This window comes from Natrix helvetica (assembly GCF_964273705.1).
Source record: "Natrix helvetica genome assembly, chromosome: 1".
Classification (NCBI taxonomy): domain Eukaryota; kingdom Metazoa; phylum Chordata; class Lepidosauria; order Squamata; family Natricidae; genus Natrix; species Natrix helvetica.
The window spans coordinates 75,875,888-75,897,547 of record NC_138548.1 but is presented as its reverse complement, the minus strand read 5'-3'; the positions used below and the strand labels follow the sequence as shown (position 1 = coordinate 75,897,547).

At 40.8% G+C, this 21,660-nt stretch overlaps 2 protein-coding genes across 3 annotated transcripts in view; both read left to right on the top strand.

Moving 5' to 3' along the window:
• PLEKHD1 (pleckstrin homology and coiled-coil domain containing D1) overlaps positions 1-199 on the top strand; it is a 283,969-nt gene extending 283,770 nt beyond the window's left edge. Inside the window, exon 14 of the transcript XR_014174043.1 lies at positions 54-199. The gene's annotated coding sequence lies outside the window, so the exon portion shown is untranslated. The remainder of the gene's footprint in view (positions 1-53) is intronic.
• Positions 1-5,865, top strand: part of SMOC1 (SPARC related modular calcium binding 1) — a 78,571-nt gene extending 72,706 nt beyond the window's left edge. For both annotated transcript variants that reach the window (XM_081937758.1, XM_081937759.1), the window contains exons 12-13: positions 1,824-1,874; positions 4,213-5,865. In XM_081937758.1, the coding sequence (XP_081793884.1) occupies positions 1,824-1,874; positions 4,213-4,229 (68 nt within the window). In that variant the 3' untranslated portion in view covers positions 4,230-5,865. The remainder of the gene's footprint in view (positions 1-1,823; positions 1,875-4,212) is intronic.
• The last annotated feature ends 15,795 nt before the right edge of the window (positions 5,866-21,660 follow it).

Genomic DNA, 21,660 nt, shown 5'->3' with positions numbered 1-21,660 from the left:
AAAAATCAGGAGACTGTACATTTTAATGTAGATTCAATAGTGAAAAGAGTAAGATTCTACATTTAGGCAACAAAAACGAAATGCACAGGTACAATACAGGTGGTACCTTGCTCAACAGTAATAACTGTGAGAGGGATCTTGGAGTCCTAGTAGACAACCATTTAAATATGAGCCAGCAGTGTGCAGCAGCTGCCAAAAAAGCCAACACAGTTCTAGGCTGCATCAACAGAGGGATAGAATCAAGATCACGTGAAGTGTTAATACCACTTTATAATGCCTTGGTAAGGCCACACTTGGAATACTGCATTCAGTTCTGGTTGCTACGATGTAAAAAAGATGTGGAGACTCTAGAAAGAGTGCAGAGAAGAGCAACAAAGATGATTAGGGGACTGGAGACTAAAACATATGAAGAACGGTTGCAGGAACTGGGTACGTCTAGTTTAGTAGAAAGAAGGCCTAGGGGAGACATGATAGCAGTTTTCCAATATCTCAGGGGTTGCCACAAAGAAGAGGGAGTTAAACTATTTTCCAAGGCACCTGAAGGTAGAACAAGAAGCAATGGGTGGAAACTAATCAAGGAGAGAAGCAACTTAGAACTGAGGAGAAACTTCCTGACAGAACAATTAATCAGTGGAACAGTTTGCCTCCAGAAGTTGTGAATGCCCCAACACTGGAAGTCTTTAAGAAGATGTGGATAGCCATTTGTCTGAAATGGTATAGAGTTTCCTGCCTAGGCAGGAGGTTGGGCTAGAAGACCTCCAAGGTCCCTTCCAACTCTGCTATTGTATTGTATTGTATTTTAGACCCACCTGAGGTACAAAACCAGGTCGGTAACTTTGGGCCAGTCAGTCTTAGGAAGAAAGCAAAGCCAAACCACTTCTAAAAAAGATTGCTGGGAAGTCTTCATGTGCCTGTGTAAGGAGTCACCGGGAGTCAGGAGTTTTCAACTATTTAACTGATTTTGAAATGATACTGTTTACATTTATTTTTTATTTGGATTTAAACCATGTTGTATTAGGGTGAAGATTAAGCAAGCCTCATCCTGAGGGACCCTGCTAAAGTACAGATTCCTTGGGTCTAATAATTCATTTGTACAATTGTGGATTTCCTAGATTGTGTATGTTGTACCCCTCCGCCTTCTAGAATGTAATTAAAGACCAGTCTTTATACAGTCCTGTGCAATTATTACTTACAGCTTAGCTCTACTAAGCTCTACAGCTTAGTAGAAAGAGACTATAGTGGCAATTTTCTTGCTCTCCCTGCCTCAATCTACCCCTACCAGAGGTGGTATTCAGCATATTCTGACCAGTTCTGGAGAACCGGTAGCGGAAATTTTGAGTAGTTCAGAGAACCGGTGAATACGACCTCTGACTGGCCCTGCCCCCATTTATTCTCTGCCTCCCGAGTCCCAGCTGATCGGGAAGAAATATGGATTTTGCAGTAACCTTCCCCTGGAATAGGGAGGGAATGGAGATTTTCCAGTATCCTTCCCCTGCCACACCCACCAAGCCATACCCACCAAGCCATGCCATGTCCACCAAGCCACACCCACAGAACTGGTAATAAATTTTTTTGAATCCCACCACTGACCCCTACCCTGGAGACATGCCACCTTGGGAAAAAAAATGAAACAAAATCCTTAATTAATACAAAAGGACAGGCCTTATGTTCAGAATTGCCCAGCTGTTTCCATTTTATTTTTCTGCAGATATTAATGAGTTTATTGCACAGGAGAAGCCACTTAGCTTCTATTTTGAAGAAATGTAGTAATCTTGACCAATATCTAGAATTAATAGACAAAAGAATATTCTTTATATTTGCAGGTAGCATTGGCAGCTTCCCACATGGAAAAAGACAAGGCGTTAATCCTTTCAGTAAGTAGTTTTTATTGTTTTGATTGCAGGTCTCATGTTTTTGCTTGCTTTTTAGTTGAGCAGAGGAGGATAAAGGAAACAGGTATTAAGAATACGTTAGAAGAAGTCTACAATTACCTGCACAAAATTATGCTTGACTGAAGGCCATTATAGGTGTCCCAGGATAATGAATCAGGATCCAATCTGGGTCAGTTTCTGGGACCAGAGATTTTGTCTTCTGTGCTTCTGGACCAGTGGTGGTTTCCTCTCCCAGTCGCTACCGGTATGGTGCTCACAGGGCCGCACGTCCTTTTGTGCACATGCGCTGCGCATGCATGCGCATTCCACTGTCCCTGTGACACCCAGCTGCTTGTTGGAGCTCGTGCAGGCCCTGCATGCTGTGCCTGCGTGTGCAATTGGCCGTTTGCTTTAAAAACCAGTATAGAACACAGGCGGTGGGTGGGCCAAATGAGCCACTGTACCGGTATGCTGTCAGCTGTCCCGGCTACTACCAGTATGGCCGTACCGGGCTGTACCGGCTGGAACCCACCACTGTTTTGGACCCATGGGGCTCCATCACGAGTCCAAGAGCTCAGAAGATTTAGCCTCTAATCCCAGTGGCCAACCCAGATTGAATCTTGCAAAGTTATGTTTATTCACTTTTTAATCAATGAGCGAAGTTATAAAATACAGCATTGAAAACTCTTTCCTTTGATTTTTAAAACCACAGCTAGCGACTAGTTTGATTCTCTGCATGATTATATGCTTACCTTAATTTTAATTTTATGCTGCTTTTTACAGCTTCATTGTATCCTGTTTTTCTCAACCCAAGATGGTATGGGCAGCGGGGAAGGAGTTAAGATTTTTTTTTTTAAGTGTAAATTATTATAATGATTTTAATATAATCATAAACACATATTTTTTGTGAGATATGTGCCTGAAAAAGAGCATGTGTCTGAGAAAGTAAGCATATAAAAAGAGAGCTGTATTTCAAACAAGAACTTCCCTTGGTATGAATGAAATAATAGCATTAAGGAACTATATAAAAACAGATTGCTTGGGCTATTGAAAGCTTTGCACATGAGGAGAAAGTGTTAGAGAATGGAAATAGGTACAGAACTCTACAGTCTTAAAAAAGCATTGAAAAACCTGCCAGACCAAAATTCTGCCTGACCCACTCAGGTAGATGATTGATTGATTGATTGATTATTTATTTATTTATTTATTATTTGTTTGTTTATTTATTTATTTATTTATTTATTTATTTAATATTTTATTTTATTTTATTTTATTTTATTTTATTATTTTATTTTATTTTATTTTATTTTATTATTTTATTTTATTTTTTTATTTTATTATTTTATTTTATTTTATTTTATTATTTTATTTTATTTTTTTATTTTATTTTATTTTATTTTATTTTATTTTATTTTATTTTATTTTATTTTATTTTATTTTATTTTATTTTATTTATTTATTCATATGTATGTTTGACTGACCTGAGGTTTACCCATGGCATTTTAATATTTGTGCAAATTGAAAAAAATCTACCCCTTTTGTTGAACCTGAAAATCCCTTCGTAAAAATCAGAAACACTTTTCAAATGAGTGCAATTGGTAAAAGGAGCTGCTTTCCAGAAGAAATTAAAATAATCTAATTTTAGCTATGCCGGGTGCTTCTCTTGCAATGAATCTTCTACCGGTTTTTATATTTAAAATTAAAGTTTTGAAATATATTTAAAATTGAAAGGTTGCGTAGCTCTTAGAATCTCCTTTAGAAATGAAGCATCATTCCAAAGCTTGTGTATTTAGTGGCATTCTCTTCTTAATTAAATGCAAATCATAATCTCTATGTTCTAAATAAAATCTTTAGAAGCTTGCTCTGTATATCTATATGATCTATATGCAATATTCATTATATTTTTTATTATAATATATTTATTATTCAAGGTGTCTGGTCAAATACCCTAATTGTTTTGGCAGTTTTGCTGCTTCTAATGAAAGTATCACCCACTTTAGTTATTCAGTGGGAGAAGTCTCATGAATTTTACTAAAAAATAAAAATAAAATCATGCCTTCTAGTCAATCCTAACTCCTGGTGACTGCCTGAAACAATCCCTGAAGTTTTCTTGACAAAATTTTCTGGAAGTGGTTTTCCATTATATGCTTCCTAGGGCTGAGAGACAGTGATTGACCTAATTGGCTTTGTGCCTAGGCAGGACTAGAACTCACAGTCTCCTGGTTTCTAGCCTGCTGCCTTAACCACTATACCAAACTGGCTCCCTTAATCAGTTGATTACTTTTTAATAGGATTTAATTGGTTTTTCACCTTTTGTTTTCTTCTCTGTCTACAACTTCAGTAGGACGTCTTGTCTAAGAGGATATGCCATGGATGGATGATAGATGGAAGGAGATGGGATGCATGACCATCTGAAAACATGAAGGACTGGCAACAACCAGTATAGTAGAAGTGGCCGTCACAACATTTGCACTTTGTTAAAAAAAAAAAAAAAGAAGAGGAGGAGAAAAATTGTCTACATATACACAGATATTTTTTTTTTAGTAATCTGAAGAAAAGACCATTGAAATTTGGAAAGAAAACTGAACATCTACTTGTGATTTAAATCTTAAGGATTGCCTGGACTTGAAAAAATGTTTAATATACTGTACATAAAATGTAAATTACACAGTGATTTTCTGTTGGCTATAGGATGACTATTTGATTCCTGCCTGGTTTTTGTTTCCTCTGTTTCCTTTTTAAGAGGCACAGCAGATTCAAGAATATCTTCCTGGACAGGTGTGTCTTCTTAACGCCACCCAACCTTTGTTAAGTGATATCAGCTCTGCCTTCATTACATTCATTACAGAGATTATTGGACGGTTCTTTATAAAATGCTGTAAATCACTGATGAGGAAATGATCTAAATATGTACTCTATGGCAGTGGTCCCCAATTCCGGTCCACGGATTGCTAACAGTCTGCTGCCTGTCAGCAACTGGGCCGTGCATGTCGCTGGTGAATACGCCAAGCTCCCTTTGCACAAGTGGCAGGCATGCACCTGAAACCATCTCCTCCTTCTGCCGCTACCACTGATGGCAGTCTGCGGAGCCAGAAAGGTTGGGGATTGCTGATCTGGGGAATATTCAAGAAATGTAAAAGTGAGCAGCATGAAATTATAAATGGGGGTGTGGACTTCGTGGCACTCCAGATATTGTTGGACTTTAATGTTTAGGCAGCATATCTAATGTTTACAGGCAGCAAAAATGAGACAAAACCTCTACCCAGTTCAGGAATCCAAAATAAAGCAACCTCACAAAATAGCTGTCATAACCTTGGCTTGAGCTCATCTTATGTGCACGTCCCTGGATGTGTGAATAAGATACTTGGTTCCTTGAGCGAACTGGAAATAAGTGAACGGTTCTTATTGATAGGAAGATTTTTCCCCCATTCAGAAGGAATTTTCTTTCAGCTCGCTATTCTGGAACAAAAGGGGACTTTGGAATTTATTTTGTTTGAAGCGTTCCGCATTGTGGTGTCCACCAGTTGACCATTGTGAGGACAGACTACTGGGGGTCAGAGGCACAGTCCAGCCGGAATCTCACTGCTTATATTCTTAATTTCTTGGTTCTGGCTGTTTTAGTGTTTAGGGAAAGCAAGAGTGGGGTTGCAACAATGACTTTTTTGGATTGTGGATCTTGAAAGTTTACTATATATAGGTGAAAGTTTGAAACTGGGCAAAAACATTTTCTTCTTTTTAAAATCTGGGTTGAATCATTTCACCTGTTTACTGTAAAATGAATTTTTTGTCTCATGGTTCGCCAGCACCCCCTGCTGACGTCTCTGATGTATCACATACAATGAATGTGTCTTTAAACTCTTCTTTGCATACTGTGTTCTTTTTTCCTTTCTTTTGTTCACAACACTTATTCTGTATGCATTCAAATTACTTTGTTTGAATATGCAGTGTAAAAAGTCTACTTTGTCCATATGAATAAAGAACAATTTGTAAAGAATTCTGTTAAAAGAGTCTTTGTTCACTCAGATCTTCCTCTCAGCCCCTTAAACATACTTATTGTTAACAATGCCAGGGAATCAGAGACCATGCCAAATTCTTCTGTCACATTTTCTTATTATTTTATGAAAATTAATGTTGTTTAGTTCTGTCAAAGGGCATCTGATCAGTGGCTCCTTTAGTTTGGTAGGTTTTTTTTTCAAGGAACGTCTTCCAGAACCTATTGGATGAGAGCAGCACATAAATCCCAGTAAATTAATAAAGATACATAAACTTTTTCACAACGCCGGATTTCATAATTTCCTCATTAAGATACATAGCCTTTGCATGAAGGTTTTTTGGTTGGATTTAGACCAAAGTCTGCCTCATCCTCCTTTGACCCAGCAGTAATCACTCTTATGGCCATGCTCAAAGGAAGCATGAAAATGATAATATCCTTTCTTGGTTCTCCCACATCCAAGTAATTACTAATTGATACTGGTTTTTGCCAGAAAACTGCATCCCATCGTCTATTAATGCTAACACTCTTTCTATTTAAAAGAAAGCATCTGAAAAACATTTCAGTACTCCACATGTTTTGGATGTCCATCTGTGGGGTTATGTATAGGGAGGGTCTTCTGCTAATAGAGTTCATTGTAATGCTTTTTTTCTACTAGTGGATTTTCGAGGGAGGGAGGAATGTGATCGTAGTGGTAGAAAACAGCAACATACAAGGGGAAGTCACTTTTGAGTAGATCTTTTATACGTAAGTGTCTGTAAATAAGCAAGGACAATCTTTAGGAAAATACAGGCAGGAAAACATATTTCATGTTAATAGAGGGCGAGGCAAATAATCCTGGACTTTTCAAATGGGTATATTTGGCTATTACTTTCTTCAGTCATAGGGATGCGGTGGCTCAGTGGCTAAGACGCTGAGCTTGACGATCAGAAAGGTCAGCAGTTTGAATCCCTAGCGCTGCGTAACGGAGTGAGTTCCTGTTACTTGTCCCAGCTTCTGTCAACCTAGCAGTTTGAAAGCATGTAAAAAATGCAAGTAGAAAAATAGGGACCACTTTGGTGGGGAGGTAACGGTGTTCTGTGCGTCTTCGGCATTTAGTCATGCCAGCCACATGACCATGGAGACGTCTTCGGACAGCGCTGGCTCTTCGTCTTTGAAACAGAGACGAGCACCGCCCCCTAGAGTTGGGAACGACTAGCACATCTGTTCAAGGGGAACCTTTACCTTTACCTTCTTCAGTCATAACTCCCTTGAATATTCTTATTTTGTTTCATGATGACAGCTAGGGAAGACTTGATCTGTACTGTTTTTAATTAGGAGTTTTATTAAAGCTTTGCAAAAAAAAATCATGCTTGGAGAAAGTCCTTAAACCAAATATATTTCCCCAAAACTGCACCAGGAAAAGACAGAAGCACCTTCCAGAAAAAGGATGCTATTAGAAGCTGCCATAGAAGCTTTGTGAGTGTCTTTTTCTCTTTCCAACTGAAGCACTGCATGGCGCTACTTTTTACTACTGCCTGATTCCAGTTTAATGATTAATTAATATCTATTTTTTTTCTTGTCGGGCTAAAAAAATATACAATGTTCAGAGGCCTGTTTGAAAATTTTGTGAGTCATGGGCTTGCATAATGTGTGGGTGCCAATACGTATTTGTTCATCCCCTCTTGAAGTCTGATTCAAAGCAAGTAGATACAAATTATTGTTTGGAACAGCAAGCCGGATACTCTATGTTGGTTTACTGGTTTAGTCAATTTCATTCATACCGGCAGAATTTTCCTTGCTTAATCAGAAAAAACAGAATGTCTAAAGACATGTATCAGTGGTCCAAAACAGGCAAGCAGACAAAAATGTAACTGATAGAGCTGTAGTAAGAGGGATTCAGGAAACTTTGGAAGATAAAATCAGTAAGCTCTCCTGCACAAGGGAATAACAGCTAAATCCACAAGGTTAAGTCTAAGCAATAACAGTTGGTACATTTTTTTCACATCTAAGCTAGGAAGCATTATTTACAAACTTCAACAATAGTCACACTAAAACCAGATCTGCATGTTTTGCTTGAAAATGCAGCCTCTACCTTGGACTTCCTGCATTGCCTCAACACTAGTGTTTTCCGCTGTCTGATAGAATACAATAATACAATAGTAGAGTTGGAAGGGACCTTGGAGGTCTTCTAGTCCAACCCCCTGCCTAGGCAGGAAACCCTATACCGTTTCAGACAAATAGCTATCCAACATCTTCTTAAAGACTTCCAGTGTTGGGGCATTCACAACTTCTGGAGGCAAGCTGTTCCACTGATTAATTGTTGTCACTGTCAGGAAATTTCTCCTCAGTTCTAATTTGCTTCTCTCCTTGATTAGTTTCCACCCATTGCTTCTTGTTCTACCCTCAGGTGCTTTGGAGAATAGTTTGACTCCCTCTTCTTTGTGGCAACCTCTGAGATATTGGAATAATGCTATCATGTCTCCCCTAGTCCTTCTTTCTCTTAAGCTAAACATACCCAGTTCCTGCAACCGTTCTTCATATGTTTTAGTCTCCAGTCCCCTAATCATCTTTGTTGCTCTTCTCTGCACTCTTTCTAGAGTCTCCACATCTTTTTTACATCGTGGCGACCAGAACTGAATGCAGTATACCAAGTGTGGCCTTACCAAGGCATTATAAAGTGGTATTAACCCTTCATGTGATCTTGATTCTATTCCTCTGTTGATGCAGCCTAGAACTGTGTTGGCTTTTTTGGCAGCTGCTGCACACTGCTGGCTCATATTTAAATGGTTGTCCACTAGGACTCCAAGATCCCTTTCACAGTTACTACTACTGAGTAAGGTATCACCTATACTGTACCTGTGCATTCCGTTTTTGTTGCCTAAATGTAGAACCTTACTCTTTTCACCATTGAATTTCATTTTATTAGATAGTGCCCAATGTTCAAGTTTGTCAAGATCCTTCTGTATCTTAAGCCTATCTTCTGGAGTGTTGGCTATTCCTGCCAGCTTGGTATCATCTGCAAATTTGATGAGTTCCCCATTTATTCCCTCATCCAAATCATTGATGAAGATGTTGAAGAGTACTGGGCCTAAAACAGAGCCTTGGGGTACTCCACTGCATACTTCCCTCCATGTAGATGCAGTTCCATTGAGAACTACACGTTGAGTGCGGTTGGTCAGCCAGTTACCAATCCATCTGGTGGTGATGCTGTCTAACCCACATTCTTCTACTTTATCTAGTAGTAGGTTATGGTCTACCTTATCAAAAGCCTCACTGAAGTCCAAGTAAACTATATCAACGGCATTCCTCTGGTCCACTAATTTTGTCACATTATCAAAGAATGCAATAAGATTAGTCTGGCATGATCTGCTTTTGACAAATCCATGTTGGCTTTTGGCTATTACTTTGTTTGCTTCTAGGTGTTCGCAAATTCATTGCTTGATTATTTTTTCCAGAATCTTTCCTGGTATTGAGGTTAGGCTGATAGGTCTGTAGTTTCCTGGATCTAATTTTTTTCCTTTTTTGAAGATGGGAACCACATCAGCTCTTTTGCAGTCCTCTGGTAGTTCCCTGGTGTTCCAGGATCTCTGAAAGATATAATTCAGTGGTTCTGAGATCTCGTCTGCTAGTTCCTTCAGAACCCTGGGGTGTAATCCATCCGGTCCTGGTGATTTGAACTCGTCTAGGGTAGACAGGTGCTCACTTACCATTTTCTTCCCTATTTCAGTTTGTGTTCCTAATTTTGTGGTGCTGCTTTTGATAGGTTGGACTGTTTTATCCCTTTGTGTAAAGACAGATACAAAACATGAGTTAAATAGTTCTGCTTTCTCCCTGTTGCTTGTCACCTTCTTGCCACTTTCTCCTAGCAATGGACCAATTGTTTCCTTAACTTTTTTCTTGTTTTTAACATGTTGGAAGAAGCTTTTTTTGTTAATTTTTACTTTTGTGGCAAGCCTTTCTTCATTGTGAGCCTTAGCTTTCCTCACTTCATCTTTACAGGCTCGGGCTATTTGCTGATATTCTGCCTTAGTTATGTCCCCCTCCTTCCACTTTTTATACTTACTTTTTTTGTCTTTCAGTTTGTCAGATAGTTGTTTATGCAGCCATGCTGGTTTCTTTTGGGAGCTGTTATTTTTCTTCTTCATTGGTATTGTGTTAGACTGGGCTTTTGTAATCTCGTTTTTCAAAATTTCCCAAGCTTCTTGAGTTGTTTTCCCCTCGAGGATTCTCATCCATGGAATTTTTCCCAAGCTCTCTCTAAGTTTATTGAAATTAGCTTTCTTAAAGTCCAAGACTCTAGTTTGACTTTGTTCTACTACTAGAAGAAAGGCAGTTGTCTGATTTCTCTTCTGCACTTCATTGTCATGTCGTGAAATGCTACATTGTAATTGACAGGGATGTCCCGTCCCCTCTGGTCTTGCTCAACTCCTCCACAGCCATTTTAACTTAGGCTATTACACTTAATTCCCCTCTCAGAATCTTCTTAAGGTTAAATGCACAGCCATTCCGGAAGAGTCCATGCAACCCACCAGTTCTTTCACTAAATCTGAAGATTTCAGACAATCTATCAGATCTTTTATTACAGCTCTTTATTCATGCTGATGGTTATGCATGATCAAAATAGTCCTTTGGTTTTGTTTAATACTTACACCTACTTTGGGAAAAGCACTTCTGCTTAGATTTTTTTTTTTAAAAAAAGATGGATTTTTTAAAAAAAATCCATCTTCTAATAGACTGCTGAGCTGCTTGGCTTAGCTAGGTAGATTATTTCTCTCCCCACTCCTAGCAAAATGCAGTGATATTTTTTTCCCCAGGCTTACATAGCTATTTGGGACTTGAAATGAAATTGATAACAGCTTGCTAGTTTCCTTCCTTATGTCAAGTCACAGCAAGAAGAATGAAGCAGTCCACTGGGGAATCGATTGAAAAAGAAAACCAGGTTGCTGTACATGTGCTTTTTGATACTTTTTGTTTGTAAACAGCATTACATTTTCCAGGAAAGAAAGGAAGGAAGGAAGGAAGGAAGGAAGGAAAAGAAAAAAAGAAGGAAGGAAGGGAAGAGGGAAAGGGGAAGGGGAAGGGGAAGGGAAGGAAGAGTCCTGTAAGCCCCACACACGCAAAAGAAAGTGATAGCTTGCCAGGTGTAAAAAGAGTATAGAACACAGAGAATCCACCCATTGAGGGAGACATTGATAATGGGCAGAATATCTTCCTTATGATAAATATGGAGAAAGTGAAATATGGAAAGATATTTCTTAACACCAGTTTCATTTTCAGCTATTTTGTCCTTGAGAGACAAGCAGCTCTCATTCAGGAGGGCCCTAAGCCATAATTTACTATACTGCATTGTGGCAAAGTATAATGTGTGAATCTACATCTACCCAGAATACTATATCATCACATACACAGCATCTCTCCATGTACTAAAGTTCCATTCAGTTCCACAGGAAGCATCCCTCTATTGCCAGGCATAACAGCACCTTGGTGATACGCTACTAGGTACTCCTCGATTTATGACCATTTAACGGCAGGTTTGAGTAATGATGGTGCTGAGAAAAGTGACTTCCAACCTGTCCTCCTAATTATGACCGTTGCATGCCCCCTGTGGTCATGTGATTGCAATTTGGGCACAATTGCAGTAAAAATGGCCATAAAACTGGATTCAGTCATGTGATGTTTGCTTAACAAACAACATTGCTTAGCCACCAACTAAGTCCCACTTGTGACTGTAAATCGCAAATTACCTGTATGACTTTGAAAATTAATAATGCAATGCAATTCAACAAGACAAATAGTACAGTTATTTAAGACAGTACAGCTGTCCTTTCAGTAAATATACAGTGAAAAGTGAAAGGATACACATTTGTGGAAGAAACAAAATTGAACTCTAGGGGGCACTCTTTACTCCTTAGTTAAAAAGGATGGCTAAGTTACACTGAACTAGAAAAAGCTTGAAAAAGAATGATCTCAAAAAATGCACTTTTCTATCGGGGAGAAAAGCTTCAGGCATATTGTTGATATTCATTGGTGTATTCAATCCTGCTAAACATGATTGGAACAAAGTCCCATTTTAATTTGTTGCAGATTTAAATTTCACTGTCGCCAGATTAAGGCTTTGAGGACAAAACAGAACGGAACAGTGTACCAGTGTCTCAGTAAGTGAAACATCACACAATATTGTGGTTTCCAAATTGGGCCTGCAGAAATCCTGATTATTATGAGGTAGCAAAAACAATTATGCATATCCTAGTGGCCATTCAGGAATTTTATGCATTCCGGTAGCTCAAATTTGGCTACTCTAATTAATACAGTATTGTCTTTCATGGAACAGGGAGTGCTGTAGTTATTGTAAGGCAATCAATTTCATGTTGAATTCTCATATGTTGTGATATATTGACTTTACCTGTCAGTTCTTAAGGTGATCAAATGTGATAGGTTCTGAATGTCACCATACTTTTCCATGGTAAGTTGAAAATTAATTCCAGAACGTGATAAATTTCAGTTCATGACATTTGATTAGAAAACTCACAATGTGAAAACACCATTAAAGAAGAGTGTTTTCAAAATGTCCTAATAAAAGAACAGTTTTTTTAAAGCACATCTTTAATGATTCAAGAAAGAGAGGCAAGAATCTGTATTTAATTTTTTTTTCATTTTACAAAGTTGTCTATTCATATAAATTGGGAATGACATTTTAAATTATACGTGAAACATTCTGGGAGTGTACTTCAGTCTTATTTTTAAAGAATACAACCAAACAAAACATGTTGGGGAAAAAATCCTGACTTCTACCAATGCAAAATGGTAGCTCCTTTGAGGGTTGGATTATTATAATAAACAAAATAATGGAACAAAGTATTGTATAATTCTGTGCATGGAAAATTGTGGTACATGCAGATGGCTTTTTCGCATGGCCCATTATGTCAGCAAAACAATTGTCACCTACTAGTGCCAAGGTAAAAATTAATTGTCAACTAATATGTACCGTATTTATTCGAGTATAACGCGCACACCCCCTAATTTTCGATTAAAAATCGGTATAAAATTTTGTTTCACACCAAGCATTGTAATAGTAATGACTATTGCCGCCGGTGGGGCGGGAAGGGGGCGGAGGCGCGCCAGCTTTTGCTCTAGTCAAGACAAAATAAGACCAAACTCGCGGGAGGCATTGTAATGAGTAGGCGATTGCTGTATAGAGAAGAGGAAGAGCAGGCTAAAGGTCCAGCATAGAAGCGAAGCCAAAAGAGATTCTTGCGAGGCTCTGCAGGCTTCCTCGGAGTAAGGAAGGCAACAGCTCCCCTCACCCCCCAGAAAGCAGCGGGGCTCGTCGTGATGAAAAAGGCAGCCCTGATGCCGAGGAGAGCCTTGCAAGGAGGCGGAAAGGAAAAGCCCAAAAAGGCACCAAAAGAAGCGGGGGGAGCTTCGCCCGCCTGGTGGGCAGCCTGTGCGCGCCTGTTGCCAGCGTTCGGCGGCAGCAGCGGTGGCAGTAGTCGGAGCGCCGCTGCTGCCGCCGAACGCTGGCAACAGGACCGCCGGAGCGCCGCCTCATCTCTCCCAGGCGCCGCCTTTGAAAACGCCTCGATGGCGAGGCGGCGCTCCGGCGGTCCTGTTGCCAGCGTTCAGCGGCAGCAGCGGCGCTCCGACTATTGCCGCCGCTGCTGCCGCCGAACACTGGCAACAGACGCGCACAGGCTGCCCACCAGGTGGGTGAAGCTCCCCCCGCTTCTTTTGGTGCCTTTTCGGGCTTTTCCTTTCCGCCTCCTTGCAAGGCTCTCCTCGGCATCAGGGCTGCCTTTTTCATCGCGACGAGCCCCGCTGCTTTCTGGGGGGTGAGGGGAGCTGTTGCCTTCCTTACTCCGAGGAAGCCTGCAGAGCCTCGCAAGGATCTCTTTCGGCTTCCCTTCTATGCTGGACCTTCTGTAGGTAGAACAAGCGACGATTCCTTGGTTTAAACGGCGGCAGCAGCAGCGGGGAGACAAAGGAGGGGAAAGGCAGCAGGCAGCTGAGTTGCGACTATTGAGCACGGCGCGGCGCTGCCTGAGGCCGGGATCGAGGCTGCAGTCCGGAAATTTACAATTTACAATTCGCCACTGCCACTCCAGCCCAGCCCTCGTTTATAACGTGCACCCAAACTTTGACTTCTTTTTTGGGTATAAAATTTTGTGCGTTATACTCGAATAAATATGGTATTTCATATACAAAAGAGCCAAGCAAGGAGAAATCATAACAATGGGGACCATTAACAAAAGATGGTTGGGCATTCAAAAGATTAATGGGAGAATGCATTTGGAGAGTCACATTAGTACAGATGAGCTAATCTTCTCAATCTGGGCATCCTGCCAGAAGCATGACTTTAATTCCTTGAGTTCCCCAGTTAGAAAAGCAATTATTGGAAATTCTACAAGTTGAAGTTCATCCATGTAGAACAGAGGTGGGGAACGATGGCCTTTTTAGGGCTTGTGAACTTCAATTCCCAGCATTCCTGAGCTAGCATGAATTCCTGAGCCAGCCAGGAATTCTGGAAGTTGAAGTCCAAAAGAGTCATTGTTCCTCACCCAGGATCTAGAGAATGGTTGATTATCTATCTGGCCTGCTTGACCATTGATTTAAGATGGTAAAGACTTATAATTGGAGGAAATGGAATAAGACTCTGGTTTAATCTACTTGCTGAATCTTCAAAAGGGTTCTTTTTTTTTGCCTAAAAATTAATGTAAAAATAGCTCTTTTCTGTGAACAAGCATTGTAAGGTCAGTTTACTAATCTGCTGACATAAAATATTTTTGTCATTTCAAAAATAAGATATCAGCCCTATTGGGTCACTCTGGAAGTAAGCCATCTCAGCATGTAAAGTGGGAGCTGCCTAGATGGGACCTACTATCACTCACCGAATATGACATCGTCAGAAGGCTCCATTTGTTCAGTATGAATACCTGAAGGGGAGTGACTTTATTTTATTTTATTTTATTTCCCTTTATCATTTTCTTTTAATAATTACAAATACGCTTTACCACTTTATTTTCTGAATATATAATAAAGATGTCTCCACAGCGAAGGAATCGATCGGTTATATCCTATCTAAAGGAGCCATCTCTTTTGTAAAGGATTGTGTATGCAAGGATAAGGATCTAACAAAATTAACATTTTCAGTTTAAAAGAATGAGTACCGGGTATCCATTCTCTAATCTTTTCACCATGATAAACTATATAATATGGAAGAAGCATTTTACTATGTAAGAAGAAACACACTATGTTGGGCATTGTGTATCAAAGGCTTTGTAAGCTTTTGATTTTCCTGATTTCCTTTGAATAATACAGATTGAAAGAAGCAGTAGAAAACAAGTTTCATTTTGGATCCAGGACTGTGGAACAGGGAAGAAATGGTTTGAGGCCTTTGGGACTCAGAGCTGGAAAAGTAATGAAGCTTTAGGATTTAATGTTTGCAGAGGTTAGAAATGCAGTCTTATCAAGGTGTTTGTACAAAAAGAGATCAGTCTCTTAAATATTCATTTTCTTTAGTATATTGAATTCAAAGGCATGCTTCTCAAATATAGTTTATCCTGATTAAACATTTACTCCTAGTGCGTCAGAGGATTCCTCTCAGCCCCCATTTCCTCCTTTGACATTTTCAACATTTTCTCTACAAGATATTTAAGGAAAGAGAGAGTGGCAAGGGGATAGCAAGGGCCGTTACAGCGGGAATGCTAGCAGCACAGAAGGGGTTTTTCTGTGGTAAAAAGGAAGATAAGGAAGGTTACAAATCAAAGATGATACAGTCTGCATCCCGGTGAAATTCCATAGTGAAGCCAGGTGAATTCCACAACAGAGACCTCAAGTTCAAGCAACCCCAGTTAAGAGAATTATACACATTTAACAACCGAGAGGAAGCTTGACTACTGCCGGGTCTTCTTTTAACTAGAGTCAGGTTATAAATGCATCAGAGGTGGTATTCAGCAGGTTCTGACCAGTTCTGGAGAACCAGTAGTGGAAATTTTGAGTGGTTCGGAGAACTGGTAAATATCACCTCTGGCTGGCCCCACCCCCACTATTCTCTGCCTCCCGAGTCCCAGCTGATCAGGAGGAAATGGGGATTTTCTGGCACCCTTCCCCTGCCATGCCTACCAAGCCAAGTCCACCAAGCCACGCCCACAGAACCGGTAGTAAACAATCTTGAATCCCACCACTGGAATGCATCACATTTAACTTCTCAGCTTTCCATTAAAAACCCATTTGATGTAAGGCCGGTTTAAAATATGACTTACTCTGATTACATGATATCATCTGAAGTGAGGTTGCACTCCATGAAGGCCACGTTGTGGGGTTCCATTACAAAAGGGAGCAGCCCCCCAAAAAACAGATTTTAACATGGAATGAAAGTGAAATTACATGAATCGTTAACGTTCTTTTAATTATTTATCACACATTCCAATAGGAATCCTTTGCACCCTTTGCCTCTCAACTGAGTCTCAAAAGTAAAGTAAGTTTCAAAGCACCAAGTACCCTGAAAAGAGATGGAGAAAGCATATATAAACCAGTTGGAATCTGAAGAAGCAGGATATGAGCAGTATTGATGAGTTTGAATTACAGTGTTGGAGTTTGCTCCTGAGAATACCATGGCTAGCCAAGAAAAATCAATGGATCATTGAAGAAACCGACCCAGAGTTCCCCCTCAAGACACAAATGACCAAGATCATCAAATTATCCTATCTCGGGCATAATTATGCAAGGATGTGGAAATGGCTCTAATGCTGGGAAAGCTGGAAGGAAAGAAGAAAAGAATGACCAGCAGCGAGATGTCTGGACTCAGTTACAATGGCCATGAATCACTGTTGAGAGACCTGAAATAATAGATTAGAGATTCATCATCATGGAGAACAATTTATCCATGTGGTTGCTAGAAGTTGAAACAATTCAATCATCATCATCATCATCATCATCATCATCATCATCATCATCATCTCTTTCTCTCTGTATACACACACACACATACACACACACACACACACACACACACACTACTCTAATATGTGTCCAAACAGACATTCCTATACATTAGGATGGTAGGATAAAGCAGAGAGGACTGGAGGGTAGTAAGGATGCAAGTTGTTATCCATTTTTTTGGTACCACCTATGTAGGGACGCAGTGGCTCAGTGGCTAAGAAGCTGAGCCTGTCGATCAGAAAGGTTGGCAGTTTGGCGCCTAACGGAGTGAGTTCCCATTACTTGTCCCACCTTCTGCCAACCTAGCAGTTCCAAAGCATGTAAAAAAGCAAGTAGAAAAATTGGAACCACCGTTGGTGGGAAGAAAACAGCGCTCCGTGCACCTTCGCCTTTTAGTCATGCCGGTGACATGACCACGGAGACGTCTTTGGACAGGGCTGGCTCTTGGGCTTTGAAATGGAGATGATAACTGCCCCCTAGAGTTAGCAACCACTAGCACATATGTGTGAGGGGAACCTTTATTTATTTATTTATTTATTTATTATTTTGACTTCTTAGTCGCCCCCTCTCCCCCAAGGGACTCGGGGCGACGTACACCAGCAGCGGTTACAACAATAAAATATGGAGGAGGTGGAACAATAAATAAATAAATTACAATAATTTTAAACAATTAAAACCCCAATGATAGTTAAAGTTAAAAATTAAAATTAAAAATGCCCAAGAGGTGGAGAAGCTCTAAATTAAGCCAGGCCGGCTAGTCGGAACAGGTGGGTCTTAAGTTTCGTGCGGAAGGAGCGGAGGTCAGTCGTTGTCCTAATGTCTGGGGGAAGGTCATTCCAAAGGGTAGGGCCCATCACAGAGAAGGCCCTACTCCTGGGCGCCGCCCTCTGACACTCTCTGGAGGACGGCACCCGGAGAAGTCCCTCCCTGTGCGAGCGAATAGGTCGCAGGGATTTACCTGCGAGCGAATAGGTCGCAGGGATTTACCTTATCATCTATGTAAAAGAAGGTGATAGTACAATATTACACTTTCAGGGGTCATGGGTTTTGGCTATGAAATGGCAAAAAGGGTGCAAAGGATTATCAATTAATAAAGAGGAGTAACTCTGGATTTAAAAAGATAAAGTGGGAGGAACTCTGCAAGCAGCTGAGAGCTTTCTTACCTTGAAACTTCCTGAGGTTGTGAAGAATTTCTGAACTGAAGCTTGTAAGTGCTTTTATGTTAACCTGTGAAAGAGTGCTGAACTATCTTGCTCAGCTGCAAAAGGACTAGAGGAAGAAAGACATGACAAAAAAATGAGATGGGAGAAGTAATATATTCTCGGTAAAAGAAAGCAAAGAGGAAGAGTTTATGTATAACAGTTGCCTTATTGTATGAAAGGTGATTCACACCGAGGCGCTATTTCAAAATCTTTTGGGATAAAATATCTTACTAAATTAAGAGGCGAATCCATAATTTCAATAGTGCTGAGTCCATGCAAAAAATAGTAGTCAAGAATGAAATGCATTTTTTGAAAACCACACACATTACTCATTAAAATGTAAATTAAACCCACAATTTCTAACATGAATTATAGTAGAGGATTGTTAAAGGGAAGAGGGAAGGAGAAGGGTCAAAGCATCTTCAGAAAAAATCAAAATGTAATCTTTAATCCAAATGGGTGGCTGATTAAGGAAGAGTCAAATACAGGATGAAAGCAATGGGTGGAAACTAATCAAGGAGAGAAGCAACTTAGAACTAAGGAGAAATTTCCTGACAGTTACAGCAATTAATCAGTGGAACAGCTTGCCTCCAGAAGTTGTGGATACTCCAACATTGGAAGTTTTAGAGAAGAGATTAGATAACCATCTGTCTGAAGTAGTGTAGGGTTTCCTGCCTAAGCAGGGGGTTGGACTAGAAGACCTCCATGGTCCCTTCCAACTCTGTTATTCTATTCTGTCCCGGTGTCTAGAAGCCGTGTGGATCTGGATGGGAGGTAACAGACTCAGGCTCAACCCGTCCAAGACGGAGTGGCTGTGGCTACCGGCACCCCGGTTCAACCAGCTGTGTTCATCACTGGCCATTGGGGGCGAACAGCTGGCCCCCATGGATCGGGTTTGCAATTTGGGCGTCCTCCTAGATACCCAGCTGTCAATGGACGACCATGTGACGGCCGTGGCAAGGGGGGCGTTTCACCAGGTTCGCCTGGTGCGCCAATTGCGTCCCCTATTGGACCAGAATGCCCTCCGCACAGTCATCCATGCACTTGTGACGTCTTGGCTGGACTACTGTAATGCTCTCTACATGGGGCTCCCCCTGAGATGTACTCGAAGGCTGCAGCTGGTTCAGAATGCGGCCGCGCGGGTTGTTGCAGGAGTCTCTAGGTACTCCCACGTAACACCTCTCCTGCGCGGGCTACACTGGCTACCTGTGGCTTTTCGGGTGCGTTTCAAGGTATTGGTTATCATCTTTAAAGCGCTCCATGGCACAGGACCGAGGTACTTGCGGGATCGTATCCTGCCCCATACATCCCTTCGGCCGATCCGCTCTCACAGGGAGGGGCTCCTCCGGGTGCCATCCACGAGGCAGTGCCAGCGGGCGATGCCCAGGAGTAGGGCCTTCTCTGTGATGGGCCCGACCCTCTGGAATGACCTCCCCCGTGACATCAGAACAACCACTGATCTCTGCTCCTTCCATAAGATGCTCAAGACCCACCTGTTTAGTTTAGCGGGCCTGGCCTAATCCCAATCTAGTCCCTCAATTCTGTACTTTTAAATTTTGGGGGTTGTTTTAAGCTGATTTTTAACTTTTATTACCCTGTACAGCCTTATTGTTTAATTGGTTTTTAAGTGTATCTATTTTATATTAGGTTTTAATGTGGTGTCTGTACACCGCCCCGAGTCCCTTCGGGGAGAGGGGGCGGTCTATAAATTTAATAAAATAAATAAATAAATAAATAAATTATATTCTTCTATACTGAATAGCTCTTCTCTGAGTTCAAATTACAACGTGTTTATAGTTGACGTCACTGCCTCTTGCACTGCAATTTCAAAGGTGCATACACTCTCCTAATCTATGAATTTTATGTGTTATAATTCTGATGTAATAGCCATCTCTGCTGTTATGTCTTAATATTTAGGTGAATACGTCTGGCTTTTTTATTATTTCAGAAGTAAGAGTTTTCATTGGTCTAGTTTCTCATTATATTTTCATGGAATTTGTCTCTGAACGCACACACACCAGGATTAGAGGAAAAGGAAATCTGACTGTGATAATTGTGTTACAACTTAATGTAGTGGGATCGAAGCTCATTATTTTGACTCAGATGGCAGAATACCCCACAGTGATGTTTGTTCCCAACGAAATCCTCTGCATTAAATGCATAAAATATATTGACCTGTTGCACTGTAAGATGTTACAAGCATCTTGTTGTTGTTTTGCTACAACAAATATAGATTCCTCACCAGAAACCTCTGGCTGAAGATGCTTGATGTTTGCATTTTAGTTTGGGGAAACCTCTCACTGACTATTTTGAAACATGTGGACTTGTTTGTTTCAATGTCATCCGGTGCTCAATGGGATTATAGGCTCAGCTGCTCCCTAAAGACCTTAAATTACTGCTATGCATCTTGCTATCTCCTTGGGCAAAAATAGCCTGCTGGTTTTTTTTTTAAATGCATTTTTTATCTCCTACTTTCAGAGAGGTTGCTTAAAAACATTACAGGAAAGGAAAATATTTCTTCTACGTAGCCTGATCTAACAATTGGGAAAGCAATGCTAACATGTTCATTTGGTTGCTGTTTTTGAAAAAGAAAACCAAACTGCAGGTCGGGATTTGGCGTTTCTGCAGCTGGGGAACACCGCTGAGAAACGTCAGCCCTGCGGATGTTTTCCCCAAGCGTTGCCACGGGGGATTCCATTCATTCATTCATTCATTCATTCATTCATTCATTCATTCATTCATTCATTCATTCATTCATTCATTCATTCGCAATAGCAATAGCACAGGGGTGTCCAAACTTGGGAACTTTAAGACTTGTGGACTTCAACTCCCAGAATTCCCCAGCCAGCCATGCTGGCTGGGGAATTCTGGGAGTTGAAGTCCACAAGTCTAAAAGTTCCCAAGTTTGGACACCCCTGCAATAGCACTTAGACTTAGATACTGCTTCACAGTGCTTCACAGCCCTCTCAATATGCTGATTGTTTACAGAGTCAGCCCATTGCCCCCAACAATCTGGGTCCTCATTTTACTGACCTCGGAAGGATGGAAGGCTGAATCAACCTTGAGCCTAGTGAGATTCGATCTGCTAAACTGCTGGCAGCCGGTGATCAGTAGAAGTAGCCTGAAGTACTGCACTCTAACCACCAGGCCACCACGGCCATTCATTCATTCATTCATTCATTCATTCATTCATTCATTCATTCATTATTGATTTGATTTGATTTGATTCTGTTTATAATAGCAACCTGATTCCAATAAACTCTGGACAGCGTACAAAATCCATAAAAACAGATAAAACATAAAAAGACATAGGTAGCCCATGCTGAAATGATCTTATAAGCTATACAAATCAAACAAAACAGGGCCCCCAGAAAAACAACAATACATTGGTACATCATTCCCAGGGCTGGGACCAAAGTCAGATTTTAAGGGCTTTCCAGAACCCTGGGAGGCATTGTGCAGTCCTTATACCTGGGAGAAGCTGTTCCAGAGGGTGGGAGTTGTGTCATTTAGTCCCATATGATGACAATGTTTAATAGAAAGGGCCTGGACCATACCCACTTTGCTGGACTGTACTGGGTGGGCAGAAATAGAGACAGGTGGTCCCCCCCAGATAGCCAGGCCCTATACCAGTGTGCCATAGAGCCATCTCTCTCGGCACGCCAGCCGTTGCCCA